General features: G+C 44.0%; 1 protein-coding gene and 1 long non-coding RNA gene across 4 annotated transcripts in view; one reads left to right on the forward strand and one right to left on the reverse strand.

The window, feature by feature from the left end:
* LOC111940947 (uncharacterized) overlaps positions 1 to 20,006 on the reverse strand; it is a 54,998-nt gene extending 34,992 nt beyond the window's left edge. Inside the window, exons 1-2 of one of the 2 annotated variants that reach the window (XR_015280234.1) lie at positions 19,886 to 20,006; positions 1,254 to 1,403 (exon numbers count right to left, since the gene is read on the reverse strand). This is a non-coding gene — a long non-coding RNA (uncharacterized LOC111940947). Of the gene's footprint in view, positions 1 to 1,253; positions 1,404 to 3,876; positions 3,969 to 19,885 lie in introns of those variants that run through there. The other variant, XR_015280233.1, reaches the window with a different exon arrangement.
* SLC14A1 (solute carrier family 14 member 1 (Kidd blood group)) lies at positions 1,086 to 15,518 on the forward strand. 2 transcript variants are annotated; one of them, XM_086867447.1, is made up of 9 exons: positions 1,086 to 1,204; positions 6,278 to 6,440; positions 7,162 to 7,351; positions 7,784 to 7,912; positions 9,008 to 9,200; positions 10,809 to 10,956; positions 11,634 to 11,768; positions 12,696 to 12,745; positions 13,735 to 15,518. In XM_086867447.1, the coding sequence occupies exons 2-9, from the start codon at positions 6,293 to 6,295 to the stop codon at positions 13,909 to 13,911; spliced, it is 1,170 nt and encodes a 389-aa protein (XP_086723573.1). In that variant the 5' UTR covers positions 1,086 to 1,204; positions 6,278 to 6,292; the 3' UTR covers positions 13,912 to 15,518. The 2 variants fall into 2 exon arrangements, with proteins under 2 accessions (XP_086723573.1, XP_086723571.1); XM_086867445.1 differs by lacking the exon at positions 1,086 to 1,204 and adding an exon at positions 4,004 to 4,137.
* Positions 20,007 to 22,081: the final 2,075 nt, after the last annotated feature.

A 22,081-nucleotide genomic window follows, 5' to 3' on the forward strand; every position in this document is an offset into this window, starting at 1 on the left:
TCACTCACGAGGCTGCTGCCTATCTGATCAGAGGAAGACTAGCTCTGGCAGCAATGCTAAGCTGACAGCTTATATCAGATGCCCTCCTCTTAGGGGATAAAAAAATCCAGTCTGCTGTTAAAAACATCTCCATCAAAAGAGATGCACCCAGGGATGGGTGGGGTGCAGTGAGAATAACATCCCTTCAGCTCTTGTGCATGTGGTTCCACAGGGCTGAGGGGAGCAAAGCCATCAACTTAGATGGGTTCTGGTTCAACAATAAAACATTCTCCCCAGCTCAATTTGCAAGATTCCTTTCTCAGGTATCACTGTGAAACAGTCCTAAAGTGAATTCTGCTGTGGCTTAAATTAGCCTAAAATGTCCCTTAAGTTCACCATCTTCTCTGCCCCTTCTCCTGTGTTACTATTCCAGCCTTCCCTCTCCAGCCTCTTCTCTGTCATTTGCAGCACTTTCACAGGCTTATAAACCTCTCAAATATGCCACACTTCTGATATTTCAGATTCCTTCAGTGAGACAGGGAGGACAAGTTAATTTTATTTTTTTTTAGAAAGAAGAGAAATTTGAATTTCTCAAATAATTGATAAAAAGCAATTAAACAATGGAATATCTGGTCTTCCATTGTATTTCATTAACAGAATAGTACTTCTGAAAGCTACCCAGAAGCAGGAAAACTGGGAGGCTGCTGAATACAAAATGCTGTATTGCACAATCCCAGGTCAGACTTTTGGTAGGGAAGGATTCTAAATTGTATTGGATAAGGAGGATAATGCTGGAGAGGTCAAGCTCAGGAACACTGACAATCCATTTTAAAATCTTCTATCCTTTTAAATGGTAGAGAAGAAGAAAGGACAAAGTTAAAGGAGAACTAATTTTTTTTAAAAAAAAAAAAGGAGAGAAAAAAAGAAAATGTAAAAATAAAAATAAAAATAAAAAAAATAAGAAAAGAAAAAACAAAGAGAAAGAGGACATTTGGGTTGATTGTTGGCAAGAGACCCAGGACAGAGCAAGAGGAAAGGTGGAGAATCCAAAGGGGAACCTTTTTAACATTCACTTGGAGCTCACCAAGTGGGAGGAGAAACAAATCAGTAATATCAGGACAGGAGCCATGCTAGCCTATATAAGCCGATGGGACATTTTCTTTTTCCCTACTTTCCTTCTGGCCTAACCAGCAAACCTACAGCTACTCCTGAGCTCATCTGAGAGGTAAGAGCACTCTGTTGTTTCCTTTTAATAAAGCCTGTTACTGACTTACCTGGGTCTTTCCCTCAAAACACCTGGCAAACAGCATTTGAGCAGTCCTGCTGCAGGAGAACAGCTCAGGAGGAGCACAAGAATATTAGTTATCAAGAAGCTTCCAGCCAGGTGAGGATTTGTTAGTACTGCTTAGCCCACGTGGCTGAACCTTGGAGGAAAAAAAGAAAAGAAATGTAAAAAAAAGGGAAATAACAGGAACTCTTTAACATTTCCTTTCGCTGCCTTTCCATTGTGCCAAATGAAAATGCCTAGATAGTAATAATACACATCTGATGTGATAGTGCTTCTGTATTTCTCTGTCCCTGACAGACAGGTCTCTGAAAACTGAATTGCATGTGAGCTTAATGAACATTTGAATCTGTGGGGTAAGCTTTCTTTCAAACTAATACTTTGAAATACACCTTCTATGGGAGAAGATGAACCATTTTTTTTCCAGTGAGGGTCAAGTGCATTATAATCTCTTTCAAGGATTGTGCTTGTGCTTGTGTGTGTTCCTATGCCTAACACAATATTAATCCAGCTTTACTACACCCCTGGTAACATAACACGGGCTGTGCTGGATTTAGAGCTGCTGAGAGTCTGGCCCTTTCCTCCTATTGTGCTTGGATGCAGGAATTCCTCTAAAAACAGGCTGCACACAGAGCTTGGCTGCCCGCAGACTTCACAGCAACAATTCAGAGAATGCAAGATACAATGGCTGCGATTGTGCAGTAGCAGGTCCTCGGACAAACAAATACCTCTCCATAAACTAAACCCTCAGAGAAACCTGAATTTTGGCAGGGAGAGAGGAAAATTCCAGAAAGAAGAGAAAGCACCAGATAATTCTGCTGCGTTTTCCCTGCCAAAAGCCCAATGTCCGGCTTGGAAGCGCCCATTACCTGGGAGTAGTCGTCAGCCAAATTAAAGATTCTGTCCCTCTCCCAGCTGCAAGCACAGCACTGCTCTTACCATGCACAACACAAACATGTGGCCAGGCTGGTCTCCTCCTCAGCAGGTGCATAAAGGAGTAATTGCAGGGCCAGATGCTGCAGGAGTGCAGCCCCAGCACGGAGCCAGCTTTAACAAGGCATGGCTGAGGTGCCGTGGGTATGGCTTGACAGGGAGGAAGTGTACACAAGTGGAAGGAAAATTGATTTAGGGAGACACGGAGTTGCATAACGTCAGTACTTTGCTACAGGACATTTATTAACTCTGAAAGGATGATTAAAAAAGCACGGTAGATTAGCATCTCGGCCCTGTGATGATTTCATCTTCATAAAAGGGAAACATCTTTTATGTTTTCTGTTTTGTTTCATGGGGAGCTCTCACTTCCCATGAAAATGGTTTTAAATAGCTTCTCTGCACTTACAGCACACTACAAATCACAACTGAGGTGAAAAGTGCATTTAGATGGCTCTGCCTGGGTTCTGCTGCTGCTCCAGTGTCTCACCAGCTACACACCAGTACTGGGAGCTTGCACTGCAGGGCTGGAGCACCTTTCTAGAGTTTATGTCAGACAAGGCAGCTGCTCCAAGCTGTCTGTCTGAGAACAGGACTTAGTTTTTAAATAAACTTCTTTTTCCCAGTCTAATAGAAATCAAGATTTTAAAAAAAAAAAATTATTACGGAACCTGCCCCCCGGTTCCAACAGAACACTCCTTTTGCAATTATTTCCATTTCTGTCCTTTGTGCACTAAAAAAGAACACTTTCAGTGAAAACCCTGTGTTTTCATAGCTTCAACTGCAGGTCTTCAAAAGACCCACTGCAGACCAGCACACATGAAATCCCCATCAGAACATGTACACTTCAGTCTGCACTATTATTCAGAGATCACTGTGTTAAAATTCTCTGTGCATATCCACAATTCTGAGATAAGACACATTTTGTATTCTCTCCTTTCTTATATACCTACTGCTATCACCTACTCCCTGAAGCAACATAATGTGTAAAATCATTAATCTGTGCATTTCTGTGGTAGGTACTGCTTTGTAAAATCACTAAAAATGCCTAAAAAATTTTATGCTGGTGCCAGTTTCCAAGTGTTTCACTACCTCTTTATGTTATTGGATAACTAAGTACAAGTGGTGCAAGTGCTTCATACTTTGTGTTTCTGAACAGATGGGACAAGCCTCAGGGCTCTGGTGACAACAAAACCCCCTCACACAGGATACAGCCCCCACACCTGTGCCTGGGATGGGATTCAGGGAGGTCATGAAACCAGAGGGGCTACGTCTGGGTCTTTACTGTGCCATGAAGACCCCATCCAAAACCAAAGGTTTTTCTTGGGCTGTACCCATTTCCCACCTGGCTGCTCTGGGGGTGAGGGGGTTCTTCAATAATGGTTTCATTCTCCATGAGCATAAAGAATCATAGAATGGCTTGGGTTGGAAGGAATCATCTTTGAAGCTCACCCAGTCCTACCCTCTGCCATAGGCAGGGACACTTCCCACTATCCCAGGTTGCTCCAAGCCCTGTCAAACCTGGCCTTGGACACTGCCAGGGATGGTTCAACCACAGCTTCTCTGGGCAGTCTCTGTCAGGGCCCCACCATCCTGACATAGAACAATACTTTCCAAATGTCAAATCTATCCCTGCCCTCTCTCAGTTTGGAGCCACTGCCCCTTGTCCTGTCACTCCCTACCTGCTCTGCTGAACGGATGAAATTCCTGCGGTCCCTCTCCGGAGACACCCATCCCTGGATCAAATGGGACTGCCTGAGGGGCTGGAATAGATGAGCCTTAAAGGTCTCTTCCAGCACAGAGTATTCTATGGTTCTGTGACATAATGAGCATGAGTTTGAGCAGCACTGCTGGACGGGAGGTAACCACGATCACCCCGCAGTCTCTGTGACTCTGAATACTCCGGTACACTGGGTATTCACTGAGCGTGAAGTTTGAGACAGGTTAGTGCAAGTGACTCACCAGGTCACCTGGCCTTTTTGCCGTGCCAGCTGCAGTGAGCTGGCTTCATTTCTGCCCCTGGAAACCCAGAGGAGCACTGCCAGCTCACACTTGCCTTCACGTGGCAAAGCAATACATCGATTTTTTTGGTGAATTCAGACCCTCAGCTTCATCCATTTTTATCTCCACTGTACAAGTGGACTGAACAGTGACTCCAATACTTCACATGCACATTACACCCCATTCTGCAGGCTCCTGAGTGGAAACAGCTCCTCACTCAGCATGCAGGGGAACACCCAGGGCATGCCAGCATGGGTCTCACAGCATCGCTCTGTGGTGCAGCAGCACTTTATTTTATGGGTTAGCAACAGGGAAAGCCCAAGCTGCTTGCTTTAAAAGGAAAATGTATATGCACTTTCACCAAATTGAGAGCATTTATCTTGGCTGGAAATTTTGAATTAACTGAAAGTACATTCAAGTCACTTATTCCAGAATAAAGTATGAAAAAAGTGAAGGTTAATGAATTAAGGTAATGAAATATAGCAAACTCAAAAAACAGCCTTTCCCCAGCACCTCTCTTTCCTCCTTTGCTTTTCTTCCTTAGCCTTTTTATTCCAGGTCCTTACCTTCATGTCCTACACAAAGCCAAACTCAATACTATTTTCTATATACTGGTCCTGTAATCAGCTTCTCACATGGAACCTGTCCTTCTATTAGCTGGGTGGAAAATGTCCATTTATTATCTGTGCAAATATTTACTGCTTCCTGAAAGGTCACCACCAGCCCTCCAGTATCATAAGAGTGAGAAACTGCCCAGGATTAACAATGGTGCATTAACCAGGCATTTCCCTACACCAGCTCTGAGCTGCTGAACCACGATGCAGGGACTGGACGTGCAATGCCCAGGGGTGAAAGCAGCATAAGTGTCTCAGCACCTGTGTTTCTGAGCTATGGGTTCTCCCCCTCAAATGTTCACAAGGCTTTTGGTAAAGTTTTGAGTGAGTCAAGGACTGACACAAGACCTGTGTGTCTGTATCACCCTATTTAGACTATCAACTCCCAATTTAAATTCATTACCTCTTGAATAAGCTGGTACTCACCAGTGAGACCTGAAGCACCACTGGTTCAGTATTCACACACCACCACACTTTGTCTGCTGTCTGCTTGATAATTTCCACTAACTACTTCAGGAAACAGAGTATGCTCCAGGAACAGGGTTTTTTTTTATTTATTTGCTGATTTCATATTCAGAATCGGCTCTTAGACAAAAAATGAATTGGCTATAGGCACTGTTTTTTAGGTCTAAGCCTCTGATCCACATGCCTGAATAATAATAATAATAATAATAATAATAATAATAATAATAATAATAATAATAATAATAATATAAATAAATAAATAAATAAATAAATAAATAAATAATAAAAAGCTGTCTAGGTTGTTTGAGGTCCCACAGTTTATTCCAGCAGTGCATGTCCCTAAGGGGACCCCATTTCCCAGTCCTACACCCCAAAAACCTTATTTAGGCCTGAACATCTTTGCTGGGCCTACAACAGTCCCCTACCTTATTTAAACATTTTATAGCACCTGCTAAATTTAATAAGGGTATTTTCATTAGTCCCCAAGGGTTTCTTACTACAGCTTCCAATGTGCAGTCCCCAGTATTGTCTCAGCAGAGAAGAAAACAACATGACAAAGGCATAGTGGAAAGCAGGAACTGTGAATTTGAGCATCAAACCCTTGAGTCAATGCTGGGTTCTTCTAAAGACTGGTCAGCTTAAAGTGCAGTTCAAATGAGGAAAAGAAATGTATGAATGCATGTGAAAAATGAAATAAAGCACCATGGACAGCCTCAGGACAACCTGGATAAATTCAAGCTGGAAATATGGGTTAAGCAGCAGAGGAGCTTAATAAATGAAACATATTCTTATAACTGCGTGGAAGTCTGGAAGGACAGTGAAATGAAAGACGGAATGTGCTCATGGAGACAAAAGAATCAGGTGTTCAGAGTCAGGATTTTCCTCTTTCTGGTTCCAAAGTAACACACAGTGAGCAGTTATGCAGTAAAGAAAATAAACAGGGATCAGAAAGATACATTGTGATGAATTCTCTTTTTTACTTTTCCCTTTAATTTTATCAAAGGTTCAGAATATCAACATGGAAAACTGTGTTGATGTCAAGATAGAAACCAAGGGGGAAAGGATGCCAATGAAGCAGAATCCACTGAGCACAGGTGGGAAGAGTTTCTGCAGAGCTGTGGGTTACCTCACTGGAGACATGAAGGATTTTGGAACCTGGCTGAAAGGTAAACCTACTTCATAGTGACTAATGAGAAAGGATTCCAAATAAAAAGTACATCAAAGGAGTAATAACTAACTTCTCTGTTGACGTGATTCAAGTTAGAGTAGTACAGGAACTACCTCTACCCGGATTTATGTCCATTTTGTAGGGGGGAAAAAATCAGCTTTGTGCAGAGATCCACATACTGCCTAAATCTTGGGGATGTCTGAGATGACATTTATCTCCCAGCATGCCATGAACAAGGTGAATTTAGTCCCACAGAACATAGCCCTGGATGGTTATTCTGTACTCTGCCATTCTTCTTAACACTCCATGTCCTTTCAGCTGAGCAGTTTCTGTCAAGCCTTGTGCCACTGTGAAGTTAAATTACACATAGGTGGGTGTGTTTGGTCCCTGTAATAAATCAGCAGTGGGATACACACACAATTTGCCATCTGAGCCACAGACATCATAAATTAGCTGGTTCATATGAATCTGGTCCAGGGTACTTTATAACACAGAGTTCTGGCAACCTCACTGTTCATCTCAGTTTTCCAGCTGTAAGAGTTCAGTGTAGACCATAATAAATCCCTGTCAGCTTTTACAGTCTTGTTGATTCATTGCTTCAGTCGTGGTGCCAAGTCCCACTGCCAAAACTCTTCCTGAGTTTCAAAAATACATCCCAAATCAGTACCATCTGCAGACTTTAGGGGGCTTGTTTTATTACTGAATTTAATCTTTTCCAGACAAACCTCTCATGATCCAGTTCCTTGACTGGGTGCTGCGTGGGATATCCCAGGTGATGTTTGTCAACAATCCCCTCAGTGGGCTGGTCATTCTGACCGGCCTCCTGCTGCAGAACCCATGGTGGACACTCACAGGATGTGTGGGAACAGTTGTCTCAACTTTAACAGCACTTATTCTGTGTCAGGACAGGTAAGTCCATCCTTTCCCCCTTCCCCAGGTGGCCACTTCAGTGCTGATTTATGTGTTAGATGTTTGATGTCGATGAGAAGCCTGAATTTAGTGGGAGGTGTCCCTGCCCATGGCATAGGGTTGGAACAAGGTGGTCTTTAAGGTCCTTTCCAACCCAAACCTTCTATGATTGTGTGATACAGCCTTGACTGGGCACATATCTGGTCTGGTAGGACCAGACAGGTCCTCCCAGCAGCTGCACCTGGTGCAGAGGGATTCTGGACAAACCTGCAGAAGGGGTAGGCACTGACCCAAGCGTGGAAATTGGACGTCGGTGGACGAGTTCCAGCAGGTCATCCCCAAACAGAGCCACAGCTGGGTGGGGAGGGAGGGCTGGTGTGAGCAAAGCATCCTCAGGGGAGAAGACTTCAATGCAGCTGTTCCTGCACACAGGTCAGCCATAGCAGCAGGCCTGTATGGATACAACGGGGTCCTGGTGGGATTGCTGATGGCTGTCTTCTCTGCTGATGGAGACTACAACTGGTGGCTCCTCCTGCCAGTGGCACTGGTGTCCATGACCTGGTAAGTCAGATGGCTCCTCTGCTCCTCCTTCCAGCCCCAGAGCTCCCACATGTGAGAATGAGCTGTTGTGTTTCTATGCAGACGGCAGTGGAAAGGGAACACAGCTAACACATATGTGCTGTTAAATCTGCATTGTTATTTACACTTTTAAACTCAGATGTAATCCAGAAACAAATAAAAATACCCACATAATCACAAATAATCCCAGTGGGGACAACAAAAATCAGTGGCCGATCATGTGTAATTCAATATTCTGAATGTGAGTCATATTGCTGTGGTGCATCAATTCATTTCTGTTTCAAGAGGAACATTATTTTCACCATTTCCTACCATCATCAACCACAAGTGTTTCGTCTGTTTAAGTCACCATATAAAAATGTCATGAAAATTTAATTCTCCAAGCACAGAAGCTGTTCAGTGTCCCAAGACATGATGGTTGACACTAATCAAAACAAACAACTAATAATATTTCACTCATATATACAACACCATAATCCACTAGGTATTTGGCCAGCAAAAAATTTTGAAACCTGGTCTTTGACCCCAGAATGTCTAGTTGCAGATTGCTAAAACCACACATGTAATTTGTCTGCCTGAAGTTCATGTGGTGTTACAGTCACTTTGATGCCAGCTTTTACTGCTGATCCACAAGTTTGAACAAGGGCACACAGCCACATTCACAGTTCACAGCGCACTCACACCCAGCATGGGTGTCATAGTCTCAGACCACTTCAGGTGCTAAAAATAAAAGGTAAACACTGGGATTGAGCTGGGGAATAACTCCATTAAAGCACTGGATCCTGTCTCCCTCATGCTCACCAAATTCACCATACTTATTAACATAACATGACAGGATACATTGATTATTGCCTTTGGAGGGGTAGAAAATTTATGGACTGACCTTTTCTCATCTCTGATTTGAGCAGAAAGATTGAGGAAATTAAACAGATAGAAGGAGAGGGTTTATTGGTTTGGTGTGAGTTTTTATTTATTTAAAATAGATGAAATTTTCTGCAGCTGGGTTTGTTTTTGGATGTGGCTCTGGTGTGATTTTTCTGACAAGCTTCTAGTGAGACCATTTTGTTCTTCTTTCAGCCCTATTTTCACCAGTGCTTTAAGTGCAGTTTTCTCTAAGTGGGATCTGCCTGTTCTCACCTTGCCTTTCAACTTGGCCTTGACCCTCTACCTGGCTGCTTCAGGACCACACAACCTCTTCTTCCCCACAACTATCATTCGTCCTGCAACAGCAACCCCGAATATCACCTGGGCAGATGCAGAAATCACAATGGTAGGATGTCATAAGGGTAACAGTCTCCTTCATTTACAATTAAAAACACTACAGAAATTTATTATCTTCCTTTATAGATTCCTATGGTTTGTGTTGGATGGGACCTTAAAGTTCATCCAGTGCCACCCCCTGCCATGGCAGGGACACCTTCCAGTGTCCCAGGCTGCTGCAAGCCCTGTCCAGCCTGGCCTTGGACACTGCAGGGATGCAGGGGCAGCCCCAGCTGCTCTGGGCACCCTGTGCCAGGGCCTGCCCACCCTCCCAGCCAGCAATTCCTTGCCAATATCCCAGCTGGGCCTGCCCTCTGGCACTGGCAAGCCATTGCCTGGGTGCTGGCCCTGCAGGCCTTGTCCCCAGTCCCTGGGCAGCTCTCCTGGAGCCCCTTTAGGCCCTGCCAGGGGCTCTCAGCTCTCCCTGGAGCCTGAATACTTGTGCAGGGGAGCAGCCCCAGCTCTCCCAGGCTGCCTCCAGAGCACAGGGGCTCCAGCCCTGGCAGCATCTTTTCACCCTCCTCTGGACTCGCTCCAATAGGCCCACCTCCTTTGTTACTGCATTATGGCCTGGCAGTACAAAATCTGATTTATAAGAGAACTATTACCCAAAATATAAGGGTTTACTCTAGGAATGTACATTTTTGATAGCCTGAAAATGAGAACCTCTTCATGTGCAGTTGGATCCAAGGGTATAGATTATAATCTTCAAATACTTTCTTGAATCTAATTACCCATTTCTATTTCTATGCATATACTGATCATCTCCCCATAGCTAAGGTTGTGCTGAGAATGCCAGTTAACTCACAGGGTAATTTTAATTTTTCAGATACAGGCTGTTTATAAAATTGCATCTTTCTGATTAGACATGAGCAAGCAGATATTACTGTGGTAGAATGGTTAAAAACTTGGGCACAGGTACAGTCACATCATTTTCATTTATATTCAAGTGGGACCTTTCCAAAGGAACACTTTCTTCTTCTGGATTACACTATAAACAATACAGATATCAGAGTAACTATTTTCTCCTGAGGCTTAGCTGATTATTTTAAGGGGTTCCCAGGGAGAGATTAAGAAAAGGAAGTTAATTGACACTAAATAGTAACCCATAAGTGACATTTCTCAAAGAACATTGTTTGTATTATGGGGACTGCATTTGGAAATGTGACTCAAAAACATTTTGTGACGAAGCTGGGCTCTGTCTCCCACCAGCCCAGCAACTCTTGCTCATATTTCTAACAAATCCCAAGGGAACCATCCCCTAAGTTCACTCTCATTGGTCCCTATGGATATGTAAAAATGGTCAAGTCAGCAGCACATGCAAGGAGGATGATTAAAACCTTTCACAAAATGTTTATCTCTGATCTTAGAGCAAAAGCCTGGCAGAGGAGCTCAGGTCTAGGGAACAAGCCATGATTCATTTTCACTGAAGGGGAAACCCTGCGGAAATGCCCTGCTGTCTCCTGAGACGGGTCCAAATGTTCCACTTAGAAAGACTGCATCCAACAAATGCCAAACATGAGCCTGGCCAAGAAAAATAGCTTTAAAAAAACCAAAAGTTACAAAGCTGATAACAAATTGTCTTGTTTGGTTTGTTTTGTTTTGTTAATTTCTACAGCTCCTGCAATCCATTCCAGTTGGCGTGGGCCAGGTTTATGGCTGTGACAATCCCTGGACTGGGGGAATTTTCCTAATTGGTTTATTTATCTCCTCTCCACTCATTTGTGTCCACACACTGATCGGTTCAGCAGTGGGGATGCTGGCAGGTAATGATTTGGTTTATGCCAGAAATTTATATAATCTTTATTAATTAATCAGGGATTAATTAATTTAATTATATAATTATAATATATTATTATATTCTCAAATATATATATATTAATTATATAAAAGCATGAAGAATAAAACAGGAACTACAATAAGTAGAGCACTTAAAGTCACAAGTATTTCACCCACTGGAGAATGCCTGCTTGGAAACAAAATATACTCAAACTTCTGTTTTAAGGATTCTTTTGATTGACTTTCCCATTCTCTTACCTTGTTTTATGATGGTGGAAATCTTCAGAAGAAAAAGGTGTCTGTTGTGCTGAGGTTAATTTTTACCACAAAACACTTAATTTCTGGGTGTGTCCTCCTGGTTTTAGGAGGAGATCCATGAAAAATCATAGCCATCAGACTGAATGGGCTGGCTTAGGGATGCATTTAAGGTTCACATGTAGGCTCATTCACTCACGTGTGTTCTGTTGAAATCAAATCACCAAATTCAGCTCAGCCACAACAGGAAAATTCTGCCACGATTCCCTTAGACCACAGCAACACAACTGCAAACAGCTCCATGTACAAATTCTGGCTAGAACCTTTGAAAAATCTGGATTCATGCCACTTCTCTATTGCTTTTATCTCCTTGGCCAAGGAATGACACCTTTCTGACTTTATTTTCCAGGGCTGAGCTTAGCAACGCCGTTCAACCAAATCTACCTGGGGCTGTGGGGCTACAACAGCTCCCTGTCCTGCGCTGCCATCGGGGGCATGTTCTTGGCTCTCACCTGGCAGACACACCTCCTGGCCATGGCCTGTGGTAGGTACCCAGCAGGTTTTCACCTCCCTTTGAAGTGAGACAGGATGCAGCAGAGGTGGGCTGGAGCCAGATGGGCACCTCCAGGCAGGCAGATGGATGTAGGTGAGGCTGACGAGTGGTGGAGCTGGGTGTTGGAGCCACGGCTTTAACCCACCCCGTGCTTTCATTTTTGGCCAAGAGTTGTGTTTAAAGCAAGAGCTGTGATCAGTGGACACATGCTATCTAAGGTCTTTGAAATCAGATGCTTTGTTTTGAGTCATTAATTGTGTTTGTTCGCTCATTGCTGGATGAATCATGTTGGTTTTTTTCCAGCCATAGATACCAGCTCAAATTCCTTCTTTGAAGAGGGACATGCCTAATCTTTGAGAAGAGTGGAGCTCTACTGTAGTTAGACAGTACACATTCCCCGTTCTCTTGAAAAGGATCAAAGGCATGAGCTGGGCAACGCAGCAGGATTGAAGAATTATTTATAAGGCAATTCCATATGAAATTTCAGTATCGGAGTGAGCTGTGAGTGAAACTATTGCTCATTCAGTGCTCATATAAGAAAGATTTAGCTCTGTATGCCATTGACCCCCCTTCAAGCCCTGGAGGCAGGACAAATGAGGGTGGAAGGGTTATTTTCCTATTTAACCCCATCCATCAAGCTACATACATTCTGTGACAGTGAATTTTTCAAAAGCCTATGATACCATAGCACATTTTTCATCACTCCAGTTTTGTTTGTTTGTTTGCTTGCTGGTTTGTTTTGCCCCTCCCACATGCTCCAGGTTGGAGGACACACAGGAAGGGGTTCAGCAGGGTACCCATCCAGACAGGGTCATAATCATTAGCTGTGCTCCCCAAAGCAGAATGAGAGGTGTTTGTCATTGCTGATCTACTCCACAAGCAACTGAACTCACCAGGAACTGCCTTTCTTTTTCACAGCACTCTTCACTGCCTACCTGGGAGCAGCAGTGACCCACATGCTGTCTGTGGTGAGTAGTGTATCAGCTGAGGGCTGATTTCTAGCACTGAATTTCCCTGGCTTGTCAGACAGAACACCAAAATGTGGAGAAAAATCCAACAAAAGGAAGAAACAGTCTGGGACAGGGGTTACTATCTGCTCAGGGGGTTGGTGTAATTCCCACTGGAACAGGCAACTTACCGCTTTCCATCCTTGGAGTTTGCTTGAACTGCCACAGCTCAGCTTTAGACACTATGAAATCACAGAAACCATGAAATTATGAAATCACAAAACTATGGAAAGGTTTGCATTGAAAGGCACCTTAAAGCTCACCCAGTACCACCCCCTGCCATGGACAGGGACACCTTCCACTGTCCCAGGGTGCTCCAAGCCCCATCTATCCTTGAACACTGCCAGGGATCCAGGGCCAGCCACAGCTTCTCTGGGCACCCTCACAGGGAAGAATTTCTCCCCCATATCCCATCTAGCCCTGCTCTCCATCAGAGGAAAGCCATTCCCTTTATCCTTTCTAGGCCCTTGCCCAAAGTCCCTCTCCAGCTCTCCTGGACCAGCTTTAGGCACTGGCAGGCTACAAGAACACCTCCCCTCTTTCAGACATTTACTTCATGCCTGATGCAATTGGAAAAAGAGCCCTGCATATGTGTAAAGAAACATTAAATTTGGGCTAACTGCTTTTCTCCATTGCCAAGTACAACAGCCCAAGGGAAAGACGAATGTTTCTGGTATCCACTGTGCTGTGGATACCTCATGTCCTACCTCATGTCCACCCAAGAAACCTTCACCATGGCAGGTGCACACCAGCTCACCAGAGCTGGTAAATGCTGCAGGCTAATTCAAAATGTCAAGACCTTATAAAGAAACCCAGCCTCCCTAAGGAAAGACTCGATGCAAAACCAAGTCTAGACTTTCTCCAAACCTTGTTCCAGGGTGGCTGGCTCTGAGTGGTACTCTAATAAAGGACACATAGTAAACAAAGGAAAACTGTTTTTTAATTTGCAGTTTGGGGTGCCATCAGGAACCTGGCCTTTCTGCTTGTCTGCGCTGACCTTCCTGCTCATGACCACAAACAACTCTGCCATCTGCAAGCTGCCCCTCTCCAAAGTCACCTACCCAGAAGCCAACCGAGCTTATTATCTGATGATGAAGAAACATGAGAGGTCTTGCTGTGAGGCATAGAGACCCAAGAAGAGGGAAACTCGTCAGATTTTAAGGCAGGAGCACAAGGTGTTTGCCCAACAGACTGTGATTTGTGTGCTACCATGTCCAACACCAACTTCTGTGTGGAGAGACTTTTCCCACCAGGGAAAATCCACTAGAATCTGTTTGTTCTATTAAGAAGATTTCTACTAGGTAGGACTGTGCTGGAAGGACTTTTCCCAAGATTAACCTGTTATGATTTTAAAGCACACATGTCTGAAAAGACACTTGAATTATAAGCAATGGGAAAATTACTTATAAGCTGAAAAGAAAAATCGCTCTGTGAAATTGAAGACACTGAAATCAGACAAAAAGAAATAAAGAGCATCTTTCAGCATATGAGGGGGCTTCAAGTTAATGGCTAAACAGCTTATGACAGCAATAGGAGGCATCTTAGAGAGTTTCATTGTGGCAGAGAAATGGAATGAAGAGCACTCTTTGCCAAGTAGAAAATAGGTTGTGAAGAATTCTACCTGGAGGACCTCCCAAACCCCACGGAGAGAGATGTTCATTAGCAATCAACAAACATAAGATGGACATGATTTTTGTGATTTTTGTGTTAATCTCATGATTTCTCTTAATACTTGAACTTGGTGATGGGTTAGCAAAGGAGGGGACATCAAGAAAGTCATTGCTGTCCCTTTCCTATGCAATAAAATGTCTCTGTTCAGTCAATGCACAAATAGAACTAATTTGAGCTGATCTATTCTTAACTTCTCTCCCTACACTGTCCTCCTCAGCACATGAATATCAAACAACAAAATTCTGGGGCTCAGGAGGCTCAGGGGAGACCTTCTGGCTCCCAGGGAGCAAGGACAAGAGGAGAGGGAACGGCCTCAAGTTGTGCCAGGGGAGGTTTAAATTGGATGTTTGGGATAATATCTTCATAGAAACAGGCTGTTTGGGGCAGTGGGTGTGTCCCCATCCCTGGAGGGTTCTAAAGACCTTGTGGATGTGGCATGTGGGGACATGGGTTAGTGGTGGCCTTGGCAGCAATTGTGTGATTCTGTGAAGCTGCTGCTCTGCCTTTTCTCTCTGCCCTGCAGTGGGAAAGGGACTTTTGGGGACCAGCAGAGCTCTGCAGGACACCAGCCATGTGTCACTTCTGCCCAGGCTCCCCAGGGGTACAGGTAGGGAAGAGGGAAGCTGTCCTTGCACCCCACAGCACAGATCACCTCAACAGGCATTAACTCAGCCACCTTTCTGCCTGGCTCACTCTCTGTCTCATGTGGAAGCTCACATCTTCACCAAAAATATTCCACGTACTCAGGTCCCTCAGCCCACAGGAACCTACATGCATTAATGTCACACCACAAAAAGAAAAATGAACCCTGTTTTTCTTGTAGCAGATGAAATAAAATCTACCATGACTTTTGAGTTTGGGAAGGGGGAAAAAAAAAATCCCAAACCATGTGTTTTTGCAAACATCACAAAGACCTGAGTGTAAAATATTTGTGATGAAATGTTGGTTGTATCTTCTGGTGAAGTTTTAGGTTTTCAGATGTTCAACAGTATTTCTGTATGACTGACACTGACTTATAAAATGTAGCATTTCCATGATTTACTTAATAAATATCTACATAATATTCTGTGGAGTTAATTTCTAAAACAAGCGTTCATTTTTTTTTTGAGTTTGGTATAAGTTTCTCTCTCTTTATTATCATTAAATTCTTCCAAAAATAGGCTACCTCAAACAACTAGTGCAGAAGACATTGGAAAATAAAATTTTTAAATCAGTGTGTGTGGGATATAGAGGAAACTTCCAAATTCTGCTCTTTGTGCTTATCACAGAATGATAGAATCACAGAATTGTTTGGGTTAAAGGGTTCTTTTTCCACCCCTCATGCCATGGGCAGGGACACCTTCCAGTGTCCCAGGTTGTTCCAAGCCCTGTCCAGCCTGGCCTTGGACACTGCAGGGATGCAGGGGCAGCCCCAGCTGCTCTGGGCACCCTGTGCCAGGGCCTGCCCACCCTCCCAGCCAGCAATTCCTTGCCAATATCCCAGCTGGGCCTGCCCTCTGGCACTGGCAAGCCATTGCCTGTGTTCTGCCCACCCAAGATTTAGCCAAAATCCTCCTCCAGCTCTCTTGGAGCCCATTTAGGCACTTGAAGGAGCTCTAAGGTCTCCTCACAGCCTTCACCAGGATGAACAGCCCCAGCTCTCTCAGTCCTTTGGCACATTGCAGCATCAAACCTTCTTAAACCTGCGAGTGCAAAGCCTGGTTCCATACAGGAGGCACAGTCAGGCCAAGGCACAGCAGAGCTGTGGTCAGAGCTACAAAAACCTCCTCAGGACCAGGCAGTGATTCATTGCTAGGGAAGATGCTGGCCAGGCCCCCAGACTGAGGTTAGATGAGGTGATGCTCTGTCTAAAATATACCTGGAGCAGGCACAGAGGGCCTTGGAGATGCCCTGGGGTTTGGAGTTCCCCTGCTTTGGAGCCAGGCTGGGAGAGCTGGAGGTGTTCACCTGGAGAAGAGAAGGCTCTGGGGAGATCTATTTGTGGCCACTCAGTACTTAAAGATGTCTTTAAGGAAAATGTGGACAAACTTTTTATCAAGGCCCATTGCGATGGGAAAAGGGTTGACTGTTTTAAACTATAAGAGGATAAATTCTGATCAGATAGAAAGGAATTTTTCATGGGTAGGCTGATGAAGCACTGGCACAGGTTGCCCAGAGATATGGTGGATGCCCCATCCCTGGAAAAAGTCAAGGTCCAGTTGGACAGGTCTCTGAGCCACTTGGTGTAGTGGAAGACATCCCTGCTTGTTGCAGGGAGGGACTGATGACCTTTAGATGCCCAACACAACCCGAGCCATTCTCTGGTTCTGTGATTTATCAAACTGTAGTGCAAAAGGGTATTTTAATGTCTGAACTGAGATCTCCCCACCCAGGACCATGAGTGCCCCAGAGAGGCAAATCTACAAAGGCTGCTTTCACCCTTATGTCAAAATATGCACTCGAGCAAGAGAACACAATTTATGTCCAAAATATGTCCAGTGTAAATCAGCAGATTTCCTCTGACTGGTGCTATTCCAGCCTTCTGTTGCTGAGCAACAGGGACATTTTGGCAGTATCATAAAGAGATCATACACACAGAACTGAAAAACAACAAAAGATGAAGGCCATGTCCCAGCTATTTAGAAAGGTTTTGCACATCATTCAGAATTATTTCTACATTTTACACTATCCAGCAAATTTATTCTTCCCATCACCCCTCAGAAAATAACAGCTATTTGGAAATTTGATGTGTAAGTCACTCAGAACATGCATATTATGCTTTTCCCCATTATCGTTCAAAACACTGTCTCTGCTAACAGAACTAATTCATCTTATGACAGGAACTGGGGTTTTTGGTTAAGGTTTTTTTTTTTCTTTATATCAAATAAATACTATTCACCTCACCCTTCTTTTTCCACCACCCTTTTTTCACTGTTGTTTCCAATACACAGGTGACACCAGATTCATAAGAAACACACTGGGCAGAAATTTTGGGGTATTTTCCTAAATTACCTCCCTCCCAGTGCCAGCAAAGAGATGTCACTGTGTTTACAATTCTTACAGGAAATACACATATACAAAAAATAAGTAAATACTACTAAAAGATAGTTCACAGGGGGGAAAAATAATAAAAACAAATAAACAAAAACATAAATAAAAAAGAAAAGTTAAAAAAAAATAACTAACTACTGGGAAACATCTGCTTGGATTCACATGTTATCCAAAAGTCTAACTCAAATGAACTGCCTGACAGCCAGCTCCTGAGCCACTCTCACTGATGATGTCTGATGTGCATAGTTCTCCCCAAGACTCTCAGTTCCATGTCAAGTGCTCAAATGTAGGGAAATGTAAAAATGCAATGTCCTTTATCTGATCCTCCAGGACTTCTGCAGGTTCTGTTTGGTTTTACTGCTCTGCACATGAAATATAAACAGTATGAAGAATGCTGATAATTATCTAATCTTTTGAATCTTGACACTAAGTGTGAAGGAATTGACACAGAATTTGGCCATAGCTGGGCATAAATCACTCGCTGAGAAAGATGCTACCCACAAGGAAGCAGGGCTGTGCATTGAAAAGATTATTGCTTGATTATTTCTTGATTGTTTCCCTCTCCCTCAGAGTGCAAGGACTCCATGATAGGTGAATTGTTAGGCACAAATTAACACCTTTCTGAAGTTTCTCTTTGTCTTGCCATGGAAAACTGCCTTCAGGTAAGACCTATTTTGCTACCAGCAGTTGAGCTTTTCCAGTTTTGGGATGAGATGATGAAACAATATAGCTCACAAAGCAAGTACACCTCAGTGACTTAGGGCCCTCACTCCCCATGTTCTCAGAGGCACAGATAGACCATGGCAATCAATTTCATATATATTGAAACAGAAACTGTTTAAACAGGACTTGGAGGCCTTAATATTTCATGGATGTGGGTCAGAAAGATCATTTTGGGTCTCCAAAGGTGGTTTACTTGCAAAGGGCTGTGAAGGTTAAGTTGGTTACCTGGAGGTTGACTTGCTCCCACATTCCAGGGCATAGCAGAATCACAGAAGAGAATCACAGAATGGTTAAGGTTGTAAAATATTATCAAGTTCTCCCCAGTACTGCCAAGGCCACCACTGACCCATCTGCCCAAGTTCCAAATCCACACAGCTTTTAAATCCCTCCAGAGACGACGACTGCACCGCTGCCCTGGGCAGGACCAGCCAGAGCTGGACAATCCTTCCAGTAAAGAAATTTTTCCCTAATATCCAACCTAAACCTCTCCTGGTACATCTTGAGGTTGTTTCCTTAAAGTAAAAAAAAACCAAAAAAAAAACAAAAAACAAAAAAACCCTCATCTTCATAAAGTTCACCATTTAGGTTGAAATATATCTCTTAAGATCACTGGCATGAGGATTTCCCAGAACAAATTCAAACTCTTAGAAGGAAGGAACAAAATCAATCCTGTGAACAAACAGAAGCACCTGTGAGGTGAAATACAGCCCAGTTGTACTTGGAACACAGGAGCAATTGCTTCCATTTTAGGACCAGTGATGTCATTGACAGTAAATTTTTGAGTTAAATAAAACCATATATGCACAGTTGCAAAACGGGGAGTTCAAACACAAACACGTTTTTAGAAAATCCGTTGTTTTGGGGTTTTTTTCCTTTTTACCTCTCATGAAAATATATAGGTTCGAAGAAAATGGATAGTAGCCATGGTCTTAGGAAACTGACTAACTACAAATTCCCTCACTTTAGATTAAACATTCTTGGGTTGGTCATCAGTTTAATCGGATAAGGCTGAGATCAGTGGGAGGTTAAGGATCAGATTTGCTAATTAGAACACTTACAGAAATAATTCTAGGAAAAGCCTGCCCCTGGAATGGTGCACTGGGAAGGAAAATAATTTTTTCAAGTGGAATTTTCCAGCAAACTGTTCTGGTGCCTCAGTTGCAAAGCAGCTACAAAACTCATGGTGGTGCATAGTTTTGGTGGGGGTGTGATTCCATGTAGGAAAATGCCAGTCCAGAGGAGGCCAGGCAGCTGCTGCCAGGGCTGGAGCCCCTGTGCTCTGGAGGCAGCCTGGGAGAGCTGGGGCTGCTCCCCTGCACAAGTATTCAGGCTCCAGGGAGAGCTGAGAGCCCCTGGCAGGGCCTAAAGGGGCTCCAGGAGAGCTGCCCAGGGACTGGGGACAAGGCCTGCAGGGCCAGCACCCAGGCAATGGCTTGCCAGTGCCAGAGGGCAGGCCCAGCTGGGATATTGGCAAGGAATTGCTGGCTGGGAGGGTGGGCAGGCCCTGGCACAGGGTGCCCAGAGCAGCTGGGGCTGTCCCAACAATGGAAGTTCAGGCCACATGAGGATCCAGGATACCTCCCCTCCAATTCACTCCGGCATAACCCACCATCATTTATCTCCAGCTCTAAGCCCTAAACTGTGTGGGTGACCCAGCCCTGCCCACATAAAGAATACCTTAAAACACAAGCTCTTCCTCCCTAGAGAGAGCAATATCACTCAACAGCAGGTGTCCTGTGGTGGTGGCTTAGCAACAAGAGGCACCACTGCACGGCTTCTCTGCCAGGCAACTTCCAGCAGTGAGCAAGCCTGCCACATGAACAAAATAGTTTTTCCACAGAACAAACAAACTCCCTGGGAATTTTTCAATTCTGTTCTTTGTCCCAAGATATACCTCCTGGTTTTGGCTATCCCATCGTGAATGGCTCTTAGAGCCATCACTCCCTTTTCCATTTCTCCTGGCTTGCTCGCAGTGGTGGTGCACATGGTCACCAACCCCTCTGGTAAAGAATTCTGTCTTCTGCACACCACTAAACATTTCAAATTCACTAATCCTTGACATTCTTTAGCCACAACACCCTGCAGTTTCTAGCAGAGTTTATTCGGTGTCTCCTTGCACCCATGTTCCTTCACTGTCCCTCTGCAGTCATCCATGAGCTCCTTACTGGAGTTTACTCCACCCCACCTGCCCTCAGCAGCCTCTTGGAAAGTACATACCACTCATTTCTCTCCTGAAAAAACCTAAAGAGACAGAATTCCATTCCTGTGAATGATGAAAAGCATGTAACCTGACAAAAGGCTCCACAGCTCCAGTGACTTACTGCATCCAGGTGCAGGATCAGCACCAAAGACCTGGGAAATCAACAAAACCATCACTGAGGCATTCAGCAAGGGCAGATTGCCCTTTCAATCTCATGGAACAGAAGACACTTTTAGATTACACTAATTTAACTGGGAAATACAAAAAAAAAAACAGATTCAAGAAAGAAAGGATTCACACAGCAGTGCAACAAAAGACCAAAACATAATGGGATGTTAAATAAGAGAGCACAAGAGCCAAAACATGAGTGATACAGCTTTGGGATGAATTTGCCATATCATAGCTTTTTATTTTAAGACAAATGTGAATGCTGATTCAATGCAGAGAAAGGAGATAAAATAGTTTTGAAAGGGAAAATCCCCCTAATAAACCAAATGAGAGATGTTTGACATGGCCTCAAGTTGTGCCAGGAGCGGTTTAGTGAAAATCATTGTCACATTGGTTATTGTGAAAGTTTTCTTCACAGAAAGGATGGTCAGGCACTGGAACAGGCTACTCAGGGCAGTGGTGGAATCTGCATCCCTGGAAGTGTTCAAAAGGCACATGGCACTTGGGGACACAGTTTAGTGATGAATTCAGTGCTAATTCAGGTTAAGGGTTGAACTCTATGATCTCAGAGTTCTTTTCCAGCCTTAATGAGTCAATGATATTACATTGTGAGCTGAAAGTCCTGCTGGGGAATAAGAGCAGAATAGGAGGAGCAGAGCAGCAAAGGAGACCTGTGCTTGTCCCTGAGGTGTTTGCAGATGTGCTGGGAAGCAGTGAAGGGGCTGTCACAGAAATGAGTGACATCTAACATGCTTGAGACGCAGGCTTAGACAGAGATATCCAGGCTTTACCCACTGAATATCAAAGGCTTCTTCCATTATTACAAAGTGCTCATTTTCATTATTGAAAGTGTTCATTTTTTCATGTTTTGCCTGCAACTGAAATTCCAGAAGGACGTTTTCCCCTGAAAGAAGAAATCGTCTCTCATCTTCAGCAGGTGCCAAAAGAAGAATTACACAGGAGGGATGCAATTTGCACAGCTCCAGCCTAAACTCTGCTGAGACTTTGTGGGATGGTCCTTCACAGCAAATCAAACCATCCATCAGGTCTTTCCCAGTGCTGGAAATCTCAGCTGTAAGAATGTCACTGCCAACCAGGGTGGGAGTTCTGCAGGGAATCCACCAGGCTGGCGTACACCATCCAGGCAAAACCAGTGCCACCATTCCAGCTAGAGCACGTGGCAGGCCAGGGGATTTTGAAGCCCAAATAGCTGAGGAGCAATGTCCACAAGAATGTTGTGCAGGAAAGTCACATTGTCCATATAACAATGCTTCTCTCAGAGGAGCCTGATGACTTGTATGCTGCAGGTTTAGGTAATAAATCTAAGGAGGGAACAGAAGCCCCATTTGTGATGTGACTGATAATCATGCCAGCAATTTTTGCACATTCCTTTGTTCCATTTTCCTTCCAAAGAACGATGGCTGTTTGCAAGACTTGAAGAAATATGTGATTTTAGATGAAGCTGTGAGAAAGCAACAAAAGAAACGCACCCAAACAGTCTGACT

Source organism: Cyanistes caeruleus, chromosome Z, assembly GCF_971803275.1.
Source record: "Cyanistes caeruleus chromosome Z, bCyaCae1.hap1.1, whole genome shotgun sequence".
Lineage (NCBI taxonomy): Eukaryota > Metazoa > Chordata > Aves > Passeriformes > Paridae > Cyanistes > Cyanistes caeruleus.

What these genes read in the sequence shown, in the direction of transcription:
- SLC14A1 (XM_086867447.1), top strand. Translation starts at nt 6,293, where the DNA reads ATGGAAAACTGTGTTGATGTCAAGATAGAAACCAAGGGGGAAAGGATG. An exon ending in TTTTGGAACCTGGCTGAAAG is followed by an intron (nt 6,441 to 7,161) that starts GTAAACCTACTT and finishes AATCTTTTCCAG; the next exon opens with ACAAACCTCTCATGATCCAG. An exon ending in GCACTGGTGTCCATGACCTG is followed by an intron (nt 7,913 to 9,007) that starts GTAAGTCAGATG and finishes TTCTTCTTTCAG; the next exon opens with CCCTATTTTCACCAGTGCTT.